Genomic DNA, 25,603 nt, shown 5'->3' on the forward strand with positions numbered 1-25,603 from the left:
GAAATCATAATCCCTAAAATAAAAATCAAATCAAATTGATAATTACAATTAGAAATTTCTAATTTCAATTTCAATTACAAGTGAAATATACCATTAAGAAGATGAAAAGAGAAGCAAGACAATGTGAGAATATGTTTCCACTATGTATGTTGGACAAAATACTTAAAAGTCAGAATATATAAAGATTTCTTTATAATAAGATCAACAATGCAATAAAAAATGGGTAAAAAATTTGAATAGACATCCTATAAGGGAAATAAATGATTTGCTAATTATTAAGCAGTGTCATTAATCATCTGAGAAATGCAAATTGAAACCATAATGAGATACTACTGTGAACACACTAGAATGGCTAAAATCAAAGCAACTGCAGTAAAAATTGTTGATGAGGAGATGAAGCTCCTGGAGCCCTTGGGCGTTGCTGATGGCACTGTAAAATGACACAACTACTTTGGAAAACAGTTTCATAGTTTCTAATAAATTAAACATACACATAAGTCCATTTCCATGTATTTACACAAGAGATAAGAATATATATGTTTACAAAAAGACATGCATAGATAAAGCACCTTTATTCATTTTACCTCCAAATTGGAAACTACATGTCTATCAAAAGGTAAGTGTGTAAATATTTTGTATCATATCTATGCAAAGTAATATTGTCCAGTGATAAAAATAGGAAACTATGGATACACACAACATAAATCTCAATATGCTGAGTGGTGAAGCCAAACTCAAAAGAGTCCTGGGGAGCAAATTATATTGCAGGCATGATGATTATGTCAAAACAAACCCCAGCATTATGTGTTACTATCATGCTTTAATAAAAACATTAAAATGCATATTGCTGAGTGAGAGAAGTCAGCATGCAAGACTTTATAATATTCATATATTATTTCACCATATGACACTATGAAAACAAAACAATGGAGACCATACAAAGATAATAGTTAGCAGGAATTTTGGGGAGGTGTAGGCAAAGGGTGTTGAATAGGTAAAGAAAGGGAATTTAAAATACAAAAGAGCACATGCAATCTGGTTCCATTTATATGAAACTTAGGAATGGGAAATCTGATCTATAGAGAGAAAGCAGGCCCAAGGTCTGGGGGATGGACAGACCTGACGGCCAGAGAGCACCAGTAGCCAGACTCTTCAGTGTTGTGTTAGTCAGCTTTTCAATACTGTGACCAAACAACTGACAAGGGCAATTCAGAGGAGGACAAGTTTATTTTGGCTCATGGTTTCAGAGGTCTCAGCCATCTCTATTGATCTGGGCCTGAAGTGAGGCAGAAGGGCTTGGTAGAGGAAAACTGTTCAGATCATGGCAGCCAGGAAGTGGAGAGGAGGGGTAGGAAAGGACCAGGGACTGGTATAGTCCAAGGTCACACCCCCAGTGACCTACTTCCTCAGCCACACCCACCTGCCTACACAGAGCAGTCCACTTAGCTATCAGTGGATTCTGACTGATGAGGTCTGAATCTTGCTGTTTTGGGGATCTTTCAAAACAGAAGCTTTTTTGGGAGCATATTCCAGATCCAAACCATAGGTGTGATGGAAGTGTTTTATGTTTTCATTGTCATGCTGGTTATGTGGGTGTGTACATTTGTCAAAACTCACTGACCTGTATATTTAAAATGGGAACATTTAAATTTTTAAATTTTTTTCTTTTTAATTGATTCATAGAATCATAACTATACATATTAGTAGGGTGCCATGTAATGTTTTGATACATGTATGCATTTGCAGTGTTCAAATCAGGTTAAACATATGATCTTCTCAAACATTTTTTCACTTCTTTATGACGATTTACTCAATTCTTTCTTCCAGCTTTTTATTTATTTATTTATTTATTTATTTATTTATTTATTTATTTATTTATTTATTTATTTATTTATTTATTTATTTATTTATTTATTTATAGTGGCAGGGATTGAACTCAGGGACACTCAACCACTGAGCCATACCCCCAGCCCTAGTTTGTATTTTATTTAGAGACAGAGTCTCACTGAGTTGCTTAGCACCTCACTTTTGCTGAGGGTGGCTTTGAACTCGTGATCCTCCTTCCTCAGCCTCCTGAGCCACTGGCATTACAGGCGTGCACCACTACACCCAACTCTTCCAACTTTTTAAAACATACAGTTCATTATTGTTATCCATAGTCACCTACTGTGTAATAACACATCAGAACTTTTTGCCCATTACTCTAACTTAGTATCTATTGATTATCTTCTGGATTCCCATTCTTCCTAACCTCTAACCACCATACTACACTACTCTCAATTTCTTTAAGATCAACATTTTAAAATTCCTTATGTCAGTGAGACCATAATTCACTTGTCTTTCTGTTCCTGGCCTACTTCATTTAACATAATGATCTCCAGTTCCATTTACCTTGTTGCAAATGGAAATTTACCTTGTTGCAAATGTTTTTTCTCCACCTAAGTAAGATTCTTGTGTGTGTATGTACCACAGTTTCTTCACACATTCATCAGTTGATGGACACTTAGGTTGTTTCCATTTATTGGCTATTGTGAATAGTGCTGCAGTAAACATCTGAGTGCAGATGTCTCTTCAATGTGCTGATTTCATTTCCTTTTGATAAATACCTAATAGTAGGATTGCTGGATCATGTGGTGACTTTATTTTTAATCTTTTGAACCGTCTCCATATCTATAGTGGCTGTGCTAATTTATATTTATATAATTTATAACAGTGGTGTACATGGGCTACCTTTTTTCCCACATCCTTGCCAGCACTTGTTATTTTCAGTCTTTTTGTAATAGGCATTTTTATTGAGGTGAGGTGATATTTCATTATGGTTTCTATTTGCATTTTCCTCCTGATTAGCAATAATGAGCATTTTCTCATATATCGTTGGCCATTTGTACATCTTCTTTTGAGAAATGTCTATTTAGTTCTATTGCCTAGTTTTTATTTTTTATTTTTATGAAAAATAAAGGTTTGTTTAGCCCATAGGTTTGAATTTCAAATGAATATCAGACAGCCCTGTTGTTTTGGCCTATGGTTAGGAGAGCGGATAGCACCACAGCATGGCAAGAGTACATGTAGGAGCAAGTTGATCACATCTCACACCAGAAAGCAGAGAGATCTGGGTGAGGTTACACTTTACCTTTTTATTATAATCTTCTCATGAGAACTAACCAGATTTCCATGAGAATATACTTCAGTCCCTTTCAAGGGCCTGCCTCTAATCACTTAAACACTTCCCATTAGACCCCACCTCTTAAAGGTCCACATCATCTTCCAATATTGCCAACTCCCAACACATAGATCCTTAGGAGATATCCAAATCCAAATCGCAGCAGTGATCAAATGCAAAATTATTGAGTTTTCCGGAAAAGACAGGCAAATTAGGTCCATTTTTGTGTAGTCATTGCAGGTGATCAGGATGTCAATGGCTTATTAATCATGGTATTTAGTTTTATTAGTGGAACCGATGAAGGGACTTCTTTTTGAAGAGCATATATGTATCTTCATTGCTGCTGGTTGTGGGGGTGACCATCTGTGTTGGCTATTTGGCTTAATCCAGAGGTAAGAACAACATCTCATATCTTAAGGACAGAATGCTATTGCCTAGTTTTTAACTGGTTTTTTTTTTTTTTATTATTTTTATTTTGCTATTGGGTTTTTAGAGTTCTTTATAAATACTGGATTGATCCCCTGTCAGCTATATAGTGTGGTATCTAACTTTTCATTATTGTGACAGAATACCTGAGATAATGAACTTATAAAGAAGAAAAGTTTATTCTGGCTGGTAGTTCCAAAAGCTTTTGTTCATGTTGCTTGGCCTGTTGCTTTGGGCCTGTGATGCACAATACATTGTGGTGGGAACATGTGGCAGAGCAGGCCTGTTCACCTCATAACAACTGAGAAACCAAGAGAAAATAGGAAGGTCTCAGGTCCCAATATTCCCTTTAAACTACACTCCCAGTGACCTAAATTCCTTCCACCAGACCACACCTCCTAAAGGTTCCATCACCTCCCAATAGCACATAAACTGGGGATCAAACTTTTAACACATGGGCCTCTGAGGGACATTCAAGATCCAAACTATAGGATATAGTTTGCCAGTATTTTTTCCTGATCTATAAGTTGTTTCTGCACACTGTTGATTATTTTGCTGTGCAGAACCTTCTTAGTTGATGTAATTTTTCTTACTTGTTTTGCTTTGGTTTCCTTTTGCTTGCTTTTGGGGCCTTATCCAAAAACTCCTTGTTCATTCTGATGTCCTGAATCATTTTACCTATATTTTCTTCTAGAAGTTTCATAGTTTTGACTCTTATATTTAATCCATTTTGAATTGATTTTTGTAACTGAGTTCTAGTTTCCTTCTTCTGAATGTGGATATCCAATTTTCCTAGCACCCTTTATTGAAAAGACTCCCTTTTTTCCCATGTTAATTGTCAGCTGGCTGTATACAGATGGCATGGGTTTACTTCTAGGCTCTCTGTTATGTTCCATTGGTCTGTGAGTCTGTTTTTATGCCAATATCATGGTGTTTTGATTATTGTAGCTTTGCATTGTATGTTTTGCAGTCAGGTAGGTAATGCCTCTAGCTTTGTTCTTTTTGGCTTGAGAGTTTTTTCTATTCAGGATTTTTGTGGTTTTATATAGAATTCTGTGAAGAATGTGTTTGGTATTTTGATAGGGATTGCATTGAATACGCAAATTGTTTGGGTACTATGGGTATTTTAACAATATTTATTCCTCCAATCCATGAACATTTAATGTCTTTCTACTCTTTAAGTATCTTTTCAACTTTTTCATTAGAGCTTCATCATTTTCATTGTAGAAATCTTTCACCTCTTTGGTTATTTTGTTCCTACATTATTAATTAATTAATTTATTTTTGTAGCTATTGTGAATAAGATTGCTTTCTTGATTTTTATTTCAGATAATTTGCTGTTGTCATATAGCAATGCTATTGATTTTCACATGTTGACTTCATATCCTTTAACTTTGCTGAGTCTATCATTTATGAATTCTAATAGTTTTTGAGGTTTTCTCTATATAAGATCATGTCATCTGCAATCAGTGAACATTTGACTTCTTTTCCAATTTGACTGCCACTTATTTATTTATCTATCTTGCCAGTTGCTCTGGCTGGGACTTCCAGCACTATATTGAATAAAAGTGGTGTAAGTGGGCATCCTTATCTTGTACCAGATCTTAGAGGAAAAACCTATCATCTTTCCCCTATTCATTATAATATTAGCTATTTACTTATTGTAAATGGCCTTCACTATGTTGAGGAATATTCCTTTTTTGCCTAATTTGCTCAGCATTTTTATCATGAAGTGATGTTGAATTTGATCAAATGCCTTTTCTGTATTGAAATGTATTTGTTTCTTTCCTTCAGTCTTCTGTTGTGATGTGTCATGTTAACTGATTTGCATATATTGTTCCATTGTTGGATCTGTGGGATGCATAACACTTGATCATGGTGAACAATTTTTTAAAATGTGCTTGCTGATGGGTTCAGTTTGCTAGTGTTTTATTGAGCATTTTGGCATCTGTATTCATCAAGGACATTGGTCTGTAATTTTTTTTGTTTCTTTTTTTGTTAGTTCCTTATCTGATTTTGGTATTGGGTAATGCTGCCCTTGTAGAATATATTTAGAAGAATTTCTTTCTGTTCTCTTTTTTGGAATAAATTAAAGAAGAATGGCATTTAGTTCTTCTTTTAACTGGTAGATTTCAACAGTGAAGCCATCGGGTTGTGGGCTTTTCTTTGATGGGAGACTTTGTTACTGATTCAGTTCTTGGCTTGTTATTGGTCTGTTAAGGTTTTCTCTCTATTCATGCATTGGACCTGGGAAGGTGCATGAATCTAGGAACCTGCCCTTTTCTTCCAGGTTATGGAATTGGCATATAGTTGTTTCCATAATCTCCAATAATCTCCAGTGTGTTCCTGGTGTCAGTTGTAATGTCTCCCTTTTCATCTCTGATTTTAGAGTCTTCTCTCTCTTTTTCTTAGTCTTGCTTAGGGTTTATATACTTCGCTATCTTTTCAAAGAACCAGCTCTGTCTTGTTTTTTTTTTTTTCTCCAAGGTAGGGATCTCGCTTCATATATTTCTGCTGTGATCTTGACTATTTCTTTTCTTCCACTAATTTTGGGTTTGGTGTGTTGTTTTTCTATTGCCTTCAGATGCAGCAACAGGTTGTTTATTTGTGATCTTTCTGCTCCTCTGACCTGGGCTCTGATTGCTATAAACTTCCCTCAGTGCTGCTTTTGCTATAACTCACAGCCTTTGATGTGTCACTCCTCATTTTGATTAGTTTTAAAAATTTTTAAAATTTCCTTCTGGTGCTCTTCCTCAATCACTGGTTATTCAAAAGTAAGTGATTTAGTTTCCCTGTCTTTGTTTATTTTCCACAGTTTTTCTTGTTATTGATTTCTAATTTTATTGTGTTGTGGGCAGAAAATATACTTGATAGTTAAATTTTAAAAATTTGTTGAGACTTATTTTGTGACCTATCATCTACTTTTGACATTTTAAACCTGGGATATCCTTAACTCAAGATATTTTACTCAAATGAGCAGTCATGGATAAGCATGAAAAATTAGCTGCAAGAGTGGTGTGTTCATCATGACTTTGCTAATACTATTAACTTCAATCAGTGGAGGAAGGAAAGACTGTATAGAGGGAAAAGAGGGGTGGGAGGGGTGGGGGGGGAAGGAAAAAAAATAACAGAATGAATCAAACAACATTACCCTATGTAAATTTATGATTACACAAATGGTATGCCTTGATTCTGTGTACAAACAGAGAAACAATATGTATCCCATTTGTTTACAATTAAAAAAAAAAAAAAAACTTTAATCCCAGGATCACAAGTTCGAGGCCAGCCTCAGCAATTTAGCAAGGCCTTAAGCAACTTAGCAAGAACCTGTCTTTAAATTAAAAATGATTTGGGAATACAACCCAGAGGCAAAACACCCCTGCGATCAATCCCCAGCACTCCCTCCCATCCCCCCAAAACAAAACTTTGCCACTGTAAAGCAACAAACAAACAAACAACTAATAACTTTAAATAGCTTAACATATCAGATTTGGGTAAATAAGTAGTGGTATTTCATATTCAATTGAAAGGAAATATAATATTATTCAATGATTGTATTAAATCTAAACAAATTCCCATTTTATATATCAGAATAAAAGAGGAGATTGGGCAGGGAATTAAAAACACAAACAGATATGTAAAACAAAATGAAGGCAGATGTAGATACTAGAAAAGAGAGTAAAAAAAAATAATCCACAAAATTATCATTTTTAAAAGGCAAGCTGTTCATTTGTTGACTGTAAGCAAGGTCATTCCAAAGTGGAATGGTGAAATCACGGCTCGGGTGGGGAACCAGGCACGCGGGCTGCTGCTTCTAGAAGAACGCGTGGGAGGCAGTAGCTTGCTTTGGTGGAATTAAAAGCAGCAGAGCTCAGGTGCCTGGTGCCCACTTTTACAGGATAAAACAGAAAGGAAAGACGAGCTTATAAAGGTGTAGGTCCCCTAATTCCTTGGAGCACAGAGGGCTGGCAGAGGAGGTGGAAGACTGGAAATGCAACAGGGCTGCGATGAGCACGATGGCCAGAGAACTCGGCTGGTTGCAATGGATCACTGAGTGATCTCTGTGGTGATCAGACAGGAGCCCACAGAACCTCAGAGCAGTTAACGGACAAAGGAATACACGGCGCCTGTGACGTACATACACACCTACCAGTCTTTCCTGGAACCGGGTCATCTCATTTTGAGGAAATGGTTGTTGACTGACTTTACCTTTCAGAGAAAAGTGCGTTCCTCTTGTGCAGCTTGCATTTTCATCATTTGGGACAGGTCATTGTCAGGTGTCAACTATGACCTCGCTGGGGTTTCCATGGTATTCCCACACATTTCTTACTGTTTGTCTTCCACCTCACTTTGTAATGGCTGTGTTAAACTTCTTAAGAACAAGATTTTTGTCTTACTAAGTTTTGGTTTCTCCCATCCTAGCATACACCTAGCTCATTTCATGCTCTTTGCAAATGTTGGTTGAATAAATGCGTTAATGATTTCCAAAGGTGTATTTCCAGAGTTGACCCTACCTTCCAGTGCTTTTTATCTCCATCTGCCTATTGAATATTTTCATGAGTGTGCTTTCCATCTTTCACGAACCCAAAAGCTCACCTTCCAAGACAAACCAATAGCTACTTCTGGTGGCTCCAGTATTTTTCAAGAGGGCTGTGAAGCTACAGTTTCTCATTTCTTTGTCCATAATTGCATTCTCTTAGCAACCTGTTTAAAAAAAATTTTTTTTTTAATGCAGATTTCATAAGGGTCAAATCATGGCTTTCAAACTGACTTAGGGAAATTGAAATCAAACAATGAATGTCTCATGAGAAGACAAATATGATGAAGACTGATAAAAACAGTGCATTTAAAAACTAGCATGTGGTGTGTAGCAAAAAAGATTTGTTGAGGGGACTATAGAAGACTAGGAGAGTGTGGATGTCTCTCCCCAAGTGTCGAATTTTACTGTATGTCCTTCAGTTATTTATAGTAAGAATAGAATTTTATCATTGACATCATAGAGTATTCATAATGCTGTTATTTTTTAAATTTTTAAATTTGTTCTTGTTAGTTATATATAGTTTGTTAGTAGAATGCACTTTGACACATTGTACATAAATGGAGTGTAACTTCTCATTCTTCTGATTGTACATGATGTAGAGTTACACAGGTCATGTAATCATATATGCACATAGGGTCATAACGTCCATTTCATCCTACTATCATTCCATTCGCTGTACCCCCTCCCTTCCCTTCACTCCCCTCTGTGTAATCTATAGTACCTCTTTTCTCCACCTCCCTTATTATTAATTAGTATCTAGACATCAGAGAAAACATTTGGACTTTGGTTCTTTGGGATTGGCTTATTTTGCTTAGCATGACATTCTCTATTTCCATCCAATTACCGGCAAATGCCATAATTTTGTTCTTCTTTAAGACTGAGTAATAGTCCATTGTCCAAAATTTCTTTATTCATTCATTTGTTGAAGGGTACCTAGGTTGGTTCCATAGCTTGGCTATTGTGAATTGAGCTGCTATAAACATTGATGTGGCTGTGTCACTGTAGCATGCTGATTTTAAGTCCTTTTGGTGTAAACTGAGGAGTGGGATAGCTGGGTCAAATGGTGTTTCCATTCCAGTTTTCAGAGAAATCTCCATACTGCTTTCCAGGGTGGTTGCAGCAATTTGCAGTCCCACCAGCAATGTCTGAGTGTACCTTTTCCCCCACATCCTTGCCGATATTTATTGTTGCTTGTTGTCTTGATAATTGCCATTCTGACTGAAGTGAGATGAAATCTTAGTTTCTTTTTCTTTTTTTTTTTTTTTTTTTTTTTGCGGTGCTGGGGATTGAACCCAGGGCCTTGTGCTTGCAAGGCAAGCACTCTATCAACTGAGCTATCTCCCCAGCCCTTAGAGTAGTTTTGATTTGCATTTCTCTACTTGCTAGAGATGTCGAACATTTTTTCATGTTTGTTGATCAATTGTATTTTTTCTTCTGTGAAGCGTCTGTTCAGTTCCTTAGCCCCTTTACTGATTGGGTTATTTGTTTTTTTGGCATAACACCATCTTAATCCACATGTGACCCTTTGTTCCCTTAGACCTTTCACCAGTTCTTTTTTTTTTTTTTTAAACAAGAAGTTTATTTAAACAAGACGCTTGACTTGAAGGGAAAACTATCTAGGAATCTTTTTTTTTTTTAAAGAGTAATTTACCTCTACTTAAAGACAGATTGCCCTGCATGTAACAGCTATGTACAAAAAAGTTATAAAATTGTCCTTGGTTTTACAATGATAAATGAAAAACATTAAAATTCTCCAATTGAACAAGGTATGCAAGGATTTTTATGTTGTTCAGGTTTTGTTTTGTTTTGTTTTTTTGTCAAAACAGTGAGAGCAAAATAACTTACTGGAATATAAAGATAAGAGCTGAATGAGCATGCCACTAATGGAGAAAGGGGATGATTTCACAGAACCAGTATTTTTGCCCATCCCATCTCCATTTGATGTCAATCAAAACATATCATTGGCCATTTAGTTTAAAAAAAAATGCAATATGCTTGTGCACATACACCAGTTACTTTATGTACAATAAAGGAATGGGGAAGGGGAAAATGAAAGAATAGAGAAAACTATACTGTAGTAGTCAGGATGTGGTGGAACCAAATTGCAGTTTTCTAATTAAGAATGTATTCTTGGTCTGTAGGAACAGAGTTCTGAAGTAAAGTAGCAGGTTCCCTTTTTAGTAGACACCTCCTGTCTGCTGCTGGAACACATCAATTGTATCTTCATCCTCCATTTCCAACTGTGCAGGTGTGTCTGTTTCATTAATTGGCTGCCCATCAAATCGGAATCTGATCTGCCTCATCCACAAACCCTCTCGTTCACAATAGGCTTTCATTAGTTTACTAAGTGGTGTATGCCTCTTAAACTGCACCACAGAACCATTCTGCCCCGCCACCTTCAAGTTAATATGATCGCTGTTCTCAGTCTTGACTCCTTCCTTGGGCTTTTTGATGGCCATGGCGAGCCCCGGAGTCTCCTCAGCTGCTGCTTCACAAAAGAGGTACCAGGTCTGCACCAAACGAGCACACAAGCAGCTCCAGGAGCGGCAGAAGAAGGAGGCGACAGTGGTGGACAAGGGAGAGGCTGCACGCCTCCAGTTCTCTTTTAAACAATTTTTTTACACTTTTTAACAATCTCAAATTTATAAAACAGTTACAAGTACAGTCTAAGAACTTGTTTTTCCCCCTGAACCATTTGGAAGTGAGTTGCTGATCCGATACCCTATTACCCCTGAATATTTCTGTGTGTTCTCTGTACAAACCAGATTATTCTCCTACAGGATCCAAATGCAAGCATAAAAATCAAGGAAGTGATACTGATTAGTTATTATTAGATTTCTTTGAAGTTTGCTAATTATCCCAGAGTGCCTCGTTTTTTGGTTTGTCTGATGTGGTCTTGTGATTAGCCTCAGGTTGTGTGTTTTTGGCAGGTTGCAGCAGACACAAGGCTGTGTTCTTCTCACTGCACCCTTCGGGCGATGCCCATTCTCCTTCAGTTGTTGGTGATGGACATTTTGCCCACTTAAGATGGTAGCTGTCAGGCATCTCCACAGTGCAGTTACTAATACCTTTGAAAAATATGTAAGTAACCTTTCCCACACTGAACTTTCAGTTGATTTATTGATATCAGTGTGGACTTATGACTTATATTTTATTCATTGGGTTATAAGTTTTTGTGTGTCTGCTTCACATCAAACCCAGGGTCTTGCACATGCTATGTAAGCACTGAGCTAATTGCCCAGCCCTGGGTTATTATAATTTTTCACTCTGATTTGCAAACTGTCCCAGACTTGACTGGTTGAGGAGGCCCCTCAAGTTGACTCCTGTGTCCTTTTGCCTCATCCCCACAATTTTTGGAGAACTTTCTTGGGTTTTGGCACCACAGTCTCATATTGCATATTCTTTCCGCAGTCCTGGAATCAGCCATTTCTTCTAGAATTATCGACTCCTTCGAGTAGAGATTATTTGGAAGCCAAGATCTAGGTGCTGCATGTGCTTGCTGTTGGGGTGTTGCTCATAGGAAGAACAAAATTCTGAAACAGCACTTTAAAAAGTAACTCTGAAGCAGGGTGAAATGGCGCATACCTGTAATCCCAGCTACTGGGGAGGCTGGGGCAGGAAACTTGCAAAGTTCAAAGCTAGTTTCAACAATTTATTGATGCCCTGTTTCAAAATATAAAAGAGGGTGTGGTGGGATGTAGCTCAGTGGTGGAGTGCCCTGGCTTAATCCCCAGTAACAGCAAAAAATTAAAGAGAAAATTAAATAAAAAGTAATTCTGCAATTTGTTTTCTAAACTTCCACCACAAATACTGCTTGAGTAGAGGACTGTGATTAAATCGGCAGAACACAGAATAATACAGCAGACACCTGCGTGGCCACACAGTCGGCATTGTCGCAGTGATCCCTGTGTGTAGCATTCTCTGGATCCCACTGCAGAGGTGTTGGGTTGTTCAGTTTCCATGTCTTACTACTTCTAGCAGATTGCTTTCCAGAGGGTTGCAGTTTAACCCTCCTTTGTAATTTGGCCCATATGACCACTTCCTTACAGTGCTTGGTTTCATCAGGCTTTTTCATTTTTCAAATCCAATGTTTGTAAAAAGGAGTCTTTCTGCTTTTCATTGGTTATGTGGGGTCTTTTTTTTTTTATTGGGTCAGATTCTTCTTCTATCATTCATCCACTTGTTTCTTTTGATTTTTCTTTTCTGTTTTTCTAAAAATATATTCTGGGTATTAGTCCTTTGTATGTTATGTCTTACTAATATCGTTTCATGGTCTATGACTTGTCTGTTTTGATTTTTTTATCAAAAGATAAAGAACTTTTATGTTTTATTTCAGTCAAATTAATATGCCTCCTATTTTAAAAATCTCTATCTTTCTGTCATAAAGATATTGTGTACTTCTAAATTTGGAAGATTTTTCTTTTTTACATATTTATGTTTTTAATTTCTCTTAACTCATTTACTTTTTTTAAATTCATTTTTATTGTAAACAAATGGATACATCTGGTTTCTCTGTTTGTACATAAAGTAGAGGCATACCATTTGTGTAATCATATATTTACCTAGGGTAATAGTTTTTGAATCATTCTGTTATTTCCCCCCCACCCCTCCCACCTCTCTTATCCCTCATAGAGTCCCTCCTTCCTCCATTCTTGCCCCCTTCCCATCCCCTATATGTGTCATCATTCATTTATCAGTGAGATCATTTGTCCTTTGGTTTTTTGAGATTGGCTTATCTCACGTAGCATGATATTCTCCATTTCCTGCAAATGCCATAATTTTATTATTCTTTATGGCTGAGTAATATTCTATGGTATATATATACCACAGTTTCTTTATCTATTCATCAACTGAGGGGCATCTAGGTTGGTTCCATAGTCTGGCTATTGTGAATTGAGCAGCTATGAACATTGATGTGATGTGGCTGTATCTCTGTAGTATGCTGATTTTAAGTCCTTTGGGTATAGGCCAAGGAGTGGGATAGCTGGGTCAAATGGTAGGTCCATTCCAAGTTTTCTAAGGAATCTCCACACTGCTTTCCATAGTGGCTGCACTAATTTGCAGCCCCACCAGCAATGTATGAGTGTACCTTTTTCCCCACATCTTCTCCAACACCTATTGTCACTTGTATTCTTGATAATCGCCATTCTAATTGGGGTGAGATGGAATCTTAGGGTAGTTTTGATTTGCATTTCTCTTATTACTAAAGATGGTGAACATTTTTTCATATGTTTGTTGATTGCTTGTAGATCTTCTGTTAAGTGTCTGTTCACATCCTTAGCCCATTTGTTGATTGGGTTATTTGTATTCTTCATGTAAAGATTTTTGAGTTCTTTATATATTCTGGAAATTAGTGCTCTATCTGAAGTATGAGTGGCAAAGATTTTCTCCCACTCTGTAGGCTCTCTCTTCACATTGCTGATAGTTTCCTTTGCTGAGAGAAAGCTATTTAGTTTGAATCTATCCCAGTTATTGATTCTTGCTTTTATTTCTTGTGCTATGGGAGTCCTGTTAAGGAAGTCTGATCCTAAGCCAGCAAGTTGAAGATTTGGACCTACTTTCTCTTCTATAAGATGCAGGGTCTCTGGTCTGATTTCAATATCCTTGATACATTGTGAGTTGATTTTTGTGCAGGGTGAGAGATAGAGGTTTAGTTTCATTCTGTTGCGTATGGATTTCCAGTTTTCCCAGCACCATTTGTTGAAGAGGCTATCTTTTCTCCATTGCATATTTTTGGCACCTTTGTCTAGTATGAGAAAATTGAATTTATTTGGGTTTGTGTCTGTGTCCTCTATTCTGTACCATTGATCTACCTGTCTATTTTGGTGCCAATACCATGCCATTTTTGTTACTATTGCATTGTCATATAGTTGAAGGTCTGGTATTGCGATACCCCCTGCTTCACTCTTCCTGCTAAGGACTGCTTTAGCTATTCTGGGTTTCTTATTCTTCCAGATGAATTTCATAATTGCTTGCTCTATTTCTGTAAGGTACGTCATTGGGATTTTAATTGGAATTGCATTGAATTTGTATAGCACTTTAGGTAGTATGGCCATTTTGACAATATTAGCTGGGTTCTTTAATTTTAGAGTTTCATGAAAGTAGAATCACACAGTACAGATACTTTGTATCTAGATTCTTTTGCTTAACACAATGTTTTTGACATTCCTTCTTGTAGGTGCACCTTCTAGTGGTTTGTTATATTTTATTGCTGAACTATTACATGGATATACACCATGATTTATTTATGTATTAACCTGTTTAGGGGATGTGGATTGGATGCAGCTTTAGACTATTGTGAATAAAGTTTCTGTGAACATCCATGTAAAGTCTTTACATGAACATTTATGTTTACTTCTTTTGCTAAATAACTAGAAGTGTAAACATACGGTAAATGTGTGTTTACTTTCACGTGAAAGTGACAAACTGTTTTCTGAAGTAGTCATACCATTTTACATTTCCATTAGTGATGGGTGAGGTTTCAGCAGATCCACTTCCTTGCGAACCCTGTCATTGTCAGTCTTTGTAGTTCAGTCTTTACATTTCAGCCCCTTTAAGTGGATGTAGTGGTATAGCTCTCTGGTTTTAATTTGCATTTTTCTGATGACTAGTAATATTGATCTTTTTTATTAGCTCAATGACCATTCATTTATTTTCTTTTGTAGAATGTGTTTGAACTTCTGCCCATTTTTAAAATTATTTTGTTTGTTCTATTATTGAGTTGTGAGACTTACTTTCTGATACAAGTCCTTGTTAAGAATATGTTTTAGAGAGGTTTTTCAAGATGGCGGCCTAGAGGGTGGCTGCATCATGTTGCTCCAGGACTCAGGATTCAAAAGAGGAGATATTGAGAGACTTGGGACCAACTCAAAGCAGCCGGGTGGGTCTCTCACGTTGGGGAGGAGTCCCGGATGGGACGGTGGTTCCGGAGCGCAGGGAACTTTGTGAAGTAGAGCTGCCGGTGAGACGCCCCTCCCTCCACTGGAGCAGTGAACTCGGACAACTGGGAGCGTCGTAGAGGAGGCCGCTCAGCACAGCGCTGGGACTCGGAGCAACCACTGGGGCTCCGGTGGCTGCCCGGGGGAGGGGCAGCGGGGAGAGCTGTGTTTACTCAGAACACCGGGGCCTGCCCTGAGGAGGAGGAGGAGCACGGCCGCTTGGATTCGGAGTGACTGTACCGGAGCTGCAGGCGGTTGCCGGATGGGGAGCTGCGTGGCAAGCTGTTTGGACTCAGAAGGACTGCTTCTGAACCCTGGGGCCTGCCCTGAGGATGAGGAGGAGGAGGAGTGCGGCCGCTTAGGGGCGGAGCGAAGGTTCCAGGACTGCGGGCAGAATCTCTGAGGAGGGGCAGCCTAAGGAGATTCATCTGCGAAGGGTGAGGTTCCCAGGCACAGGAGGTGGGGCCGGGCCCCTGGGAACTTTGCAGACGAAGGCAGCCCAGCCCAGGCGGTAGCTGTAAATTGAGGGGAACCTCTAGGAGGGAACTGACCAGCGAGACCTCCCCACCGGGTGAGTCTTCCCTGCCGGGTGAGGTTTCACCACAAGGATGGTAAAACCAGAGACTCAGGCCCAAACAGGCCTTGCCTCAGCCCGCAGCCTAGTTCCCCTTTGGATGACCATTGGTCAAAAAGTGGAGGCACCTCTGCCCACTAGCAGGGAATATACCCCACCTGAAGGCCACCACTCCTAGAGAGGCAGCATCCTTGTGGAGCACCGCATTTTCAACTTCCTCCAAGACTTCAGCCTACTGAAGGCTAAGAGGGGATATATGTAGAAATCTTCAGGGACATTGTAAGTCAATAGAGGAAATCTGCAATATCTCAGCGGTCCACTGATACCTGAACAATATGAGAAAACAAGGAAAGAAAATGCTACAAACAAATCTAGATGTTACATCAATAAAACCCAATGACAGCATGGCAGAAGAAATCACAGAAAAGGAGTTCAGAATGTACATAATTAAAATGATCAGAGAAGCAAACGATGAGATGAAAGAGCAAATGCATGCACTGAATGATGAGATGAAAGAGCAAATGCAGGCATTGAATGATCGCACCAATCGACAGTTAAAAGAGCAAAAACAGGAAGCAAAAGATCATTTCAATAAAGAGTTAGAGATATTGAAAAAAAACCAAACAGAAATCCTTGAAATGAAGGAAACAATAATCCAAATTAAGACCTCCATAGAAAGCATATCCAGTAGGATAGAACACCTGGAAGACAGAACCTCAGACATTGAAGACAAAATATTTAACCTTGAAAACAAAGTTGAACAAACAGAGAAGATGGTAAGAAATCATGAACAGAATCTACAAGAACTATGGGATATCATGAAAAGGCCAAATTTAAGAATTATTGGGATTGAGGAAGGCCTAGAGAAACAAACCAAAGGAATGAACAATCTATTCAATGAAATAATATCAGAAAATTTCCCAAATCTGAAGAATGAAATGGAAAATCAAGTTCAAGAGGCTTATAGGACTCCAAATACACAAAATTACAACAGACCCACACCAAGGCACATTATAATGAAAATACCTAACATACAAAATAAAGACAGAATTTTAAAGGCTACAAGAGAAAAGAACTAAATTACATTCAGGGGGAAACCAATACGGATATCAGCAGATTTTTCAATCCAGACCCTAAAAGCTAGAAGGGCCTGGAACAACATTTTTCAAGCCCTGGAAGAAAATGGATGCCAACCAAGAATCTTATACCCAGCAAAACTTACCTTCAAATTTGACGATGAATTAAAATCCTTCCATGATACACAAAAGCTAAAAGAATTTACAAAAAGAAAGCCAGCATTACAGAACATTCTCAACAAAATATTCCATGAGGAAGAGATGAAAAACAAAGAAGCAAATCAGCAAAGGGAGGAATTATCCTAAAGGAATTGTCAAATAAAGGAGGAACCAAGTCGTGTCAAATAAATAAATAAATAAAATTTAAAAAATGAACCAAATGACTGGGAAACCAAATCATATCTCAATAATAACCCTGAATGTTAATGGCCTGAATTCATCAATCAAAAGACATAGACTGGCAGATTGGATTAAAAAGAAAGATCCAACAATATGTTGCCTGCAAGAGACTCACCTCATAGAAAAAGATACCCATAGACTAAAGGTGAAAGGATGGGGAAAAACATACCATGCGCATGGACTCAGCAAAAAAGCTGGAGTATCCATCCTCATTTCCGATAGTATGGACTTCAAGCCAAAGTTAGTCAGAAGGGATAAAGAAGGTCATTTCATACTGCTTAAGGGAAGCATAAATCAGCAAGATATAACAATCATAAACATCTATGCCCCAAACAGTGGCTCATCCATGTATGTCAAACAAATCCTTCTCAATTTCAGAAACCAAATAGACCATAACACAATAATACTAGGTGATTTTAACACGCCTCTCTCACCACTGGACAGATCTTCCAGATAAAAATTGAACAAAGAAACCATAGATCTCAATAACACAATCAATAATTTAGACTTAACGGACATTTATAGAATATACCATTGAACCAAGAGCGAATACACTTTCTTCTCAGCAGCACATGAATCCTTCTCTAAAATAGACCATATATTCTGCCACAAAGCTAATGTTAGCAAATACAAGAAGATAGAGACACTACCATGTATTCTATCAGACCATAATGGATTGAAGTTAGAAATAAATGAAAGAGTAAAATACAGAAACTATGCCAACATCTGGAGATTAAACAATATGCTATTATATGATGAATGGATAACAGAAGATATTAGGAAGGAAATTAAAAAATTCTTAGAGGTAAATGAGAACAAAGAAACATCATATCAAAATCTCTGGGACACTATGAAAGCAGTACTTAGGAGGGAAATTTATTTCATGGAGCGCATTTAATAAAAGAAGTAAAACTCAACAAATAAATGACCTAACACTACAGCTCAAAGCCCTAGAAAAAGAAGAGCAGACCAGCACCAAAAGAAGTAGAAGACAGGAAATAGTTAAACTCAAGAGCTGAAATCAATGAAATTGAAACAAAAGAAACAATACAAAAAATTGACAAAATAAATAGTTGGTTCTTCGAAAAAATAAACAAAATTGATAAACCTTTAGCCACACTAACAAAGAGAAGACGAGAGAAAACCCAAATCACTAAAATTTGGAATGAACAAGGAAATATCACAACAGTATTGAAATACAAAACATAATTAGAAGCTATTTTGAAAATCTATACTCCAACAAAATAGGAAATTTCGAAGACATCAACAGGTTTCTAGAGACATATGAATTGCCTAAACTGAACGAGGAGGACATAAACAATTTAAATAGACCAATTTCAAGTACTGAAATAGAAGAAGTCATCAAAAGCCTACCAACAAAGAAAAGTCCGGGACCAGATGGGTTCTCAGCCAAGTTCTACAAAACCTTTAAAGAAGAGCTCATTCCAATACTTCTCAAAGTATTCCATAAAATAGAAGAGGAGGGAACCCTCCCAAACTCGTTCTATGAAGCCAATATCACACTGATACCTAAACCAGACAGAGATACATCGAGGAAAGAAAATTTCAGACCAATATCCTTAATGAACATGATGCAAAAATTCTCAACAAAATTTTAGCAAATCGCATACAAAAACATATTAAAAAGATAGTGCACCATGATCAAGTGGGTTTCATCCCAGGGATGCAAGGTTGGTTCAACATCCGGAAATCAATAAATGTAATTCACCCTATCAATAGACTTAAAGTCAAGAATCACATGATTATTTCAATAGATGCAGAAAAAGCATTTGATAAAATACAGCACCCCTTCATGCTCAAAACACTAGAAAAAATAGGGATAGTGGGAACATTCCTTAACATTGTAAAGGCCATTTATGCTAAGCCCATGGCCAATATCATTCTAAATGGTGAAAAACTGAAAGCATTCTCCCTAAAAACTGGAACAAGGCAGGGATGCCCTCTTTCACCACTTCTATTCAACATCGTTCTTGAGACTCTAGCCAGAGCAATTAGACAAACCAAAGAAATTAAAGGGATATGAATTGGAAAAGAAGAACGCAAACTATCCCTGTTCGCTGATGACATGATTATATATTTAGAGGAACCTGGAAATTCCACCAGAAAACTCTCAGAACTCATAAGTGAATTCAGTAAAGTAGCAGGTTACAAGATCAATGCTCATAAATCCAATGCATTTTTATACATAAGTGATGAATCTTCAGAAAGAGAAATTAGGAAAACTACCCCATTCACAATAGCATCAAAAAAAAAATAAAATACTTGGGAATCAATCTCACAAAAGAGGTGAAAGACCTCTACAATGAGAACTATAGAACACTAAAGAAAGAAATTAAAGAAAACCTTAGAAGATGGAAAGATCTTCCATGTTCATGGATAGGAAGAATTAATATTGTCAAAATGGCCATACTACCTAAAGTGCTATACAAATTCAATGCAATTCCAATTAAAATCTCAATGACGTACCTTACAGAAATAGAGCAAGCAATTATGAAGTTCATCTGGAAGTATAAGAAACCCAGAATAGCTAAAGCAATCCTTAGCAGGAAGAGTGAAACAGGGGGTATTGCAATACCAGATCTTCAACTCTACTACAAAGCAATAGTAACAAAAACAGCATGGTATTGGTACCAAAATAGGAAGGTAGATCAATGGTACAGAATAGAGGACACGGACACAAACCCAAATAAATACAATTTTCTCATACTAGACAAAGGGGCCAAAAATATGCAATGGAGAAAAGATAGCCTCTTCAACAAATGGTGCTGGGAGAATTGGAAATCCATATGCAACAGAATGAAACTCAACCTCTATCTTTCCATGCATGAAACTCAACTCAAAATGGATTAATGACCTCGGAATCAGACCAGAGACCCTGCAGATTATAGAAGAAAAAGTAGGTCCAGATCTTCAACATGTCGGCTTAGAACCAGACTTCCTTAACAGGACTCCCATAGCACAAGAAATAAAAGCAAGAATCAATAACTGGGATAGATTCAAACTAAAAAGCTTTCTCTCAGCAAAGGAAACTATCAGCAATGTGAAGAAAGAGCCTACAGAGGGGGAGAATATCTTTGCCAATCATACTTCAGATAGAGCACTAATCTTCAGAATCTATAAAGAACTCAAAAAACTCTACTCCAAGCATTCAAATAATCCAGTCGACAAATGGGCTAAGGAAATGAATAGACACTTCGCAGAAGATCTACAAGCAATCAACAAACATGGAAAAATGTTCAACATCTTTAGTAATAAGAGAAATGCAAATCAAAACCACCCTAAGATTCCATCTCACCCCAATTAGAATGGCAATTATCAAGAATACGAGCAACAACAGGTGTTGGCGAGGATGTGGAGAAAGGTACACTCATACATTGCTGGGGGGGCTGCAAATTAGTGCAGCCACTTTGAAAAGCAGTGTGGAGATTCCTTAGAAAACTTGGAATGGACCCACCATTTGACCCAGCTATCCCACTCCTTGGCCTATACCCAAAGGACTTAAAATCAGCATACTACAGAGATACAGCCACATCAATGTTCATAGCTGCTCAATTCACAATAGCCAGACTGTGGAACCAACCTAGATACCCTTCAATTGATGAGTGGATAAAGAAACAGTCATATATATATATATATATATATACACACAATGGAATATTACTCAGCCATAAAGAATGATAAAATTATGGCATTTGCAGGCAAATGGATGAAATTGGAGGATATCATGCTAAGTGAGATAAGCCAATCTCAAAAAGCCAAAGGACGAATGATATCGCTAATAAGTGGATGATGACACATAATGGGGGGAGGAAAGGGTTAGTGTTTGGGTTAGAGTTAGGGTTAGGGAGGGGGGCAAGTATGGAGGAGGAAAGCACTCTATAGAGGGTAAAGAGGAGTGGGAGGGGTGTGGGGAAGGGAAAAAATAACAATGAATCAAACAACATTACTCTATGTAAATTTATGATTATACATGGCCTTTACGCCATGTATAAACAGAGAAAGAACATGTATCCCATTTGTTTAGAATAAAATAAAAATAAATAAATAAATCCTACCTCAAAGAAAAAAAAAAGAGAATATGTATTACAAATATTTTCTCCCAGATTGTGCTTTTCTTTTTTATTATCTTGACAATGTCTTTTAAAAAACAGAAGTTATTAGTTTTGATGAACCTCACTTTTTACGGTTCTTGCTTTTTGTGTCTCAAAAAATCTTTCTGTACCTTTAAGTATTACACCACTTCACATTTAACACAACTACCCTGCAAAACATTCTCTGATTTTCTCCCTCTTGCCCTTTGTGCTATTTTCATATATTTTACTCCTAAATATGTTATAAGCCTAACTATCTATTGGTGTTATTTCTTCTTTAAGCATATAGTTTTCTTTTAAAGAAACTAAGACGCAAGAAGAAGGTTTATCTCCCAGTACGTTATCTTTTCTGGTACTCTCAGTCCTTTATGTCGATCCAGGTTTCCATCTGATATTGCTTTTCTTTTGCTTGAAAAATCGTTTAACACTTTTTTGTTAACCATCAACAACAATTTCCCTCTCTCCATCTCTCTTTGCTGGATAGGGATCTGAGAAGTCTGTTTTGACTAAATTTTGAAGGACATTTTCACTGGGTGTAGAATTCTAAGTTGACAGTTTTTCTTCAGTATTTTAAAGGTGTAAATAGCTTGAATAATTTCAGATAAAAAGTATAGTCATTTTAATTTTTGTTATTTTGTACATGTGTTTATTAATCTCTGCTTTTGAGATTTTATCACCAATGTTTAGGAATTTAATTATAATGAGCTCTTATGTGGTTTCCTTTGTGTTTATTGTACTTTGATTCATTGAATTCCTTTGACCTATTGATTTATAAATTTCACACATTTGAAAACTTTTGTCCATTGTTTCTTCAGATATTTTTACTGTGCCTCCTTGGCCCTTTTCTAATTACTTATATGCCCTTGGAGATTTCTCACAGGTGGCTGAAGATCTGTTCAATCTCCCCCCTCCCCACCCTTTCTTTACTTCTGTTTTGGCTGATTTCTGTTACTGTATATTTAAATTTCCTGAAATTGACTTGCTTTACTTAGTCTGCCATGGTTCTCTTCTGATGTTTCATTTGGGACTTAGCATTTTTCATCTCTAGAGGTTCCATTGGGCTCATTTATATCTTCCATTTCTCTGCTCTCTTTGTTCACTTTTCTCTTATATAAGTCACAGAATGTCATTTGTAATATTCTTGTCTGCTAATTCCTGTATGTCTTGTCATTTTGGGGATGGTTTCTATTGACTTTATATTACTTTGTCTTTTGGGTATTGGTCCCGTTTGTCCTGCTTCTTGGCATATCTAGTAATTTTTATAGTATATTGAACACCGAGTGCTGTGTTTTGTGGTCTTCCTTTAGAGAGTTGAGCTTTTTTATGTTAGGCAGTTAGTTACTTGAGTTTCTGCTTGCCCATTTGTGTCGTATTTGTAAAGCTGCTGTTGGGGTAGAACTAGATTAGTCTTCACTTAAGGGATAGTTTAGTCCTACTACTGAAGTGGTTTCAGCGTTATGCTCTCAGTGATCAGCAGGACTCGGAAATTGTTTAGCTTACAGCTTATTGGTTTCTTTGTGTGACCTCACTGAGTTTCACCTCATACATACATATTTCAGTATTCCTCAATGTCTCAAGGGAGTTTTATGCACATTTCTGGAAACTTTGTTTTTCCTTTTGTTTTGCATAGTTACTTCTACTTGGAGCTTGCTTTGCAACTTCCTGCTGACTTAGCCTCCCTGAGCTCCAGTCTTTGTCTCTTCTTCTTCCACTCAGGGACACTTCCTTGTTCTATTTGAAATCCCCACTTCTGATCCAGTGGTTGGAATTTGCCTCTAGACAAGGCACTTGGAAGATTGTGATGTGCATTAATTTGGTTCCTTTCTCAGGATCATGGTCCTGTACTGTTGTTGTCCCTTGTCTGAAAAAATGTGTGCAGTTTTCTAGTTGATTTTGAAGGAAGGGTTAGTTTGGTCCTTTTAAAAAAAAAAAAAAAAATTTTTTTTTAGATGTTGATAGACCTTTATTTTATTCATTTATTCATATGTGGTACTGAGAATAGAAAACAGTGCTTCACAAATGCCAGGCAAGCACTCTACCACTGAGCCACAACCCCAGCCCATAGTTTGGTCCTTATTTATTCCATCTGGGCTGAAACAGAATCCAAGCCCCGCCCCCCCCCCTTTTTTTTTGTTAAATAAGGTAAGGCATTGTCATTTATTTTTTTCATCACATATGGTTATCAATTGTTCCTACATTTATTTTTTTTAATAGATCATGCTTTTCTTACTGATTTGTAATGACAGTTCTGCCATATTAGAAATTCCCACACATTCTTAGACCTATTTCTAAGTTTTCTACTTAGTTCCATGAACTTGAGATGATGTCCATTTGTTATGGTTCTTGTCTATTCTTATGGTTGTGTCATACTGCTCAATTTCTAAAGCTTTATAGACATTTTTTGTATCATTTATAGTGAGTTCCTACTCCTAATCTTTGCTGTTTATGAACATCACATAACTCCTTTGTGGTTTTCCTAGTGATTTTTTTAATCAATTCAAACTAATCAGATTGCAGCAATCATGTTTTGTTCTTAAAAATCTCATTTTCTGCCAAGAGAGGTTACTTTATCAGTTAGCAAGTGAAAAGTTATTAAATGTAATAAGTTGGCTTAAAATGGAAGCTGCCTAAGTAGTAGTTTTTGTTAGTATAACTTTCATAACAATGATAATAGCTAACTTATTTAGTACTTTGGTGTGTCAGACTTTGCTATAAGCATAGTAATATATAATCCCCTTTAATTCTGATGACTCTTAGTTATTTTCTACACTTTACAGAAGCTAAATTAGGGCTTATGGGTTGCATAGTTAGTTAAGTTGCAAAGTTTACATAAAACCCAGATCTTGCAGACTCCAGATGGTCTTCACTGCTGTGCCCACCTGCCCTCTGCAAATCTACAGACCCAAGTAAATGCTCCAAATTCTAAATACTAATTAAACTTGGCAATTTTTGGTGGTTGTTGTTGGGGATGGTCATCAAGCCCAGGGTTAGGTAAGTTCTCTACCACTGAACTGCATCCCTAGCCTGTGGCAAAATTCTTACTACAGTGGTTTTTCAATGGGACTATGATTAAAAACAAAAATTTCACTGGGTTTAAAGAAAGTGGCATTGTACCTTGATAAGCAATTTCAACAAAGACTTCCATGATCTTTAGGTTAACAAGGAGCCAATCATCAAATGGGTGTCTGCTGCTGTGATAGTTCTCTCACTGATGCTGACAAAGTCATCCACATTCTTTCGACTAAAAAGTCAAGGGAACTTTGAGTTTTATAGGACCATCTAACACCAAGGAGTCAGGTGTATTTTTTGTTACATAATAATAATACAGTAATAAAAATCTTCCAGGCTTCCAATGACCCAGAGAGTAATAATTGTGACAGAGACTTTCTGAGTTATACATGATGAATTTTATAAAAATATTTTATATGGTGATGGTTCATAGGTTTGTATTTTCTTCCATACTATTTAATGTGGTTATGCAACTGTTTAAGCAATTAGGGTTCAGTAGGGTAGATGTAAATGGTTTATTATTCAATGATTTAGCTATGTTAGGATCAGAGTGGAATTTGCTCCTGAAAATCAGTGCACAATATATTTCTTAACCAGATTTCAAAGTTGTATTTGTTTAATGTCATATTTCCCTCTGATGTTAGTTTTAATATAAACTTGAGTGCAGTAATGGCTGTGATCAAAGATATTAAAGTTTTTAGTTTACTTGGCCTCCTCTTTATAACCCATGGACCCCAGTGTAGTAAACTGATTTGGTTTTTATGACTGTTCTCAACATTTTACTGATTCATGGAGGTTAAGTGATTTATTCAAAGGTACAAAATAAGAGCTCGGGCTTAACTCAAATATTCTTATTCAAGCCCCAACAAGGTTGAGTAATTTTTATGCCTTCATTCATGTATTCATTCATTCATTCATTCACAAAATTTTATTTGTTAGTTTCTATGATGTATCAGGCATTCTTCTAGCTGCTATAGGTATATGGATAGAAATAAAACTGACAACAATATCCCCGTCATTGTGAGCTTACATTTCAGTGCAGCAGTGGGGGGAGAGAACTGTAGATAACATAACAGTAAATTCTGTAGTGGTTAAAAAAAATCAATCGGGAAGGGGAACTGGTAGTGTAAGTTTAATACCTTTTAGAATGAAGAAATGAATTAATTTTTCAATTTTATAAGTTATATTGAAATAAAAGGTTTTGTCTTAAACCTTCCCAAATAGGTAGCTCTGAACACACAGAAACACAATTCTACTTTTCCCCTGTCTCCTCACTACTCCATCAAGCAAAGCTATAAAGGATAGTTAAATTGTAAGACCAACCTATGCATCCTACTTAATTCATTATGTAGCTTATCTATGGCTCAAA

General features: G+C 37.0%; 2 protein-coding genes across 2 annotated transcripts in view; one reads left to right on the forward strand and one right to left on the reverse strand.

The window, feature by feature from the left end:
• The window catches only part of DEPDC1B (DEP domain containing 1B), a 116,027-nt gene that overhangs the window by 69,565 nt on the left and 20,859 nt on the right, over positions 1 to 25,603 (forward strand). The gene's annotated exons all lie outside the window — the stretch shown is intronic.
• Positions 10,122 to 10,629, reverse strand: LOC306664761 (small ubiquitin-related modifier 2-like). The gene has a single exon (XM_079145816.1). It carries the CDS (start codon positions 10,583 to 10,585, stop codon positions 10,304 to 10,306), a length of 282 nt encoding a protein of 93 aa, XP_079001942.1. The 5' UTR covers positions 10,586 to 10,629; the 3' UTR covers positions 10,122 to 10,303.

This window comes from Sciurus vulgaris, assembly GCF_902686455.1.
Source record: "Sciurus vulgaris genome assembly, chromosome: 6".
Classification (NCBI taxonomy): domain Eukaryota; kingdom Metazoa; phylum Chordata; class Mammalia; order Rodentia; family Sciuridae; genus Sciurus; species Sciurus vulgaris.

Coding starts and splice junctions, on each gene's coding strand:
- LOC306664761 (XM_079145816.1), bottom strand. CDS start 10,585: ATGGCCATCAAAAAGCCCAAGGAAGGAGTCAAGACTGAGAACAGCGAT.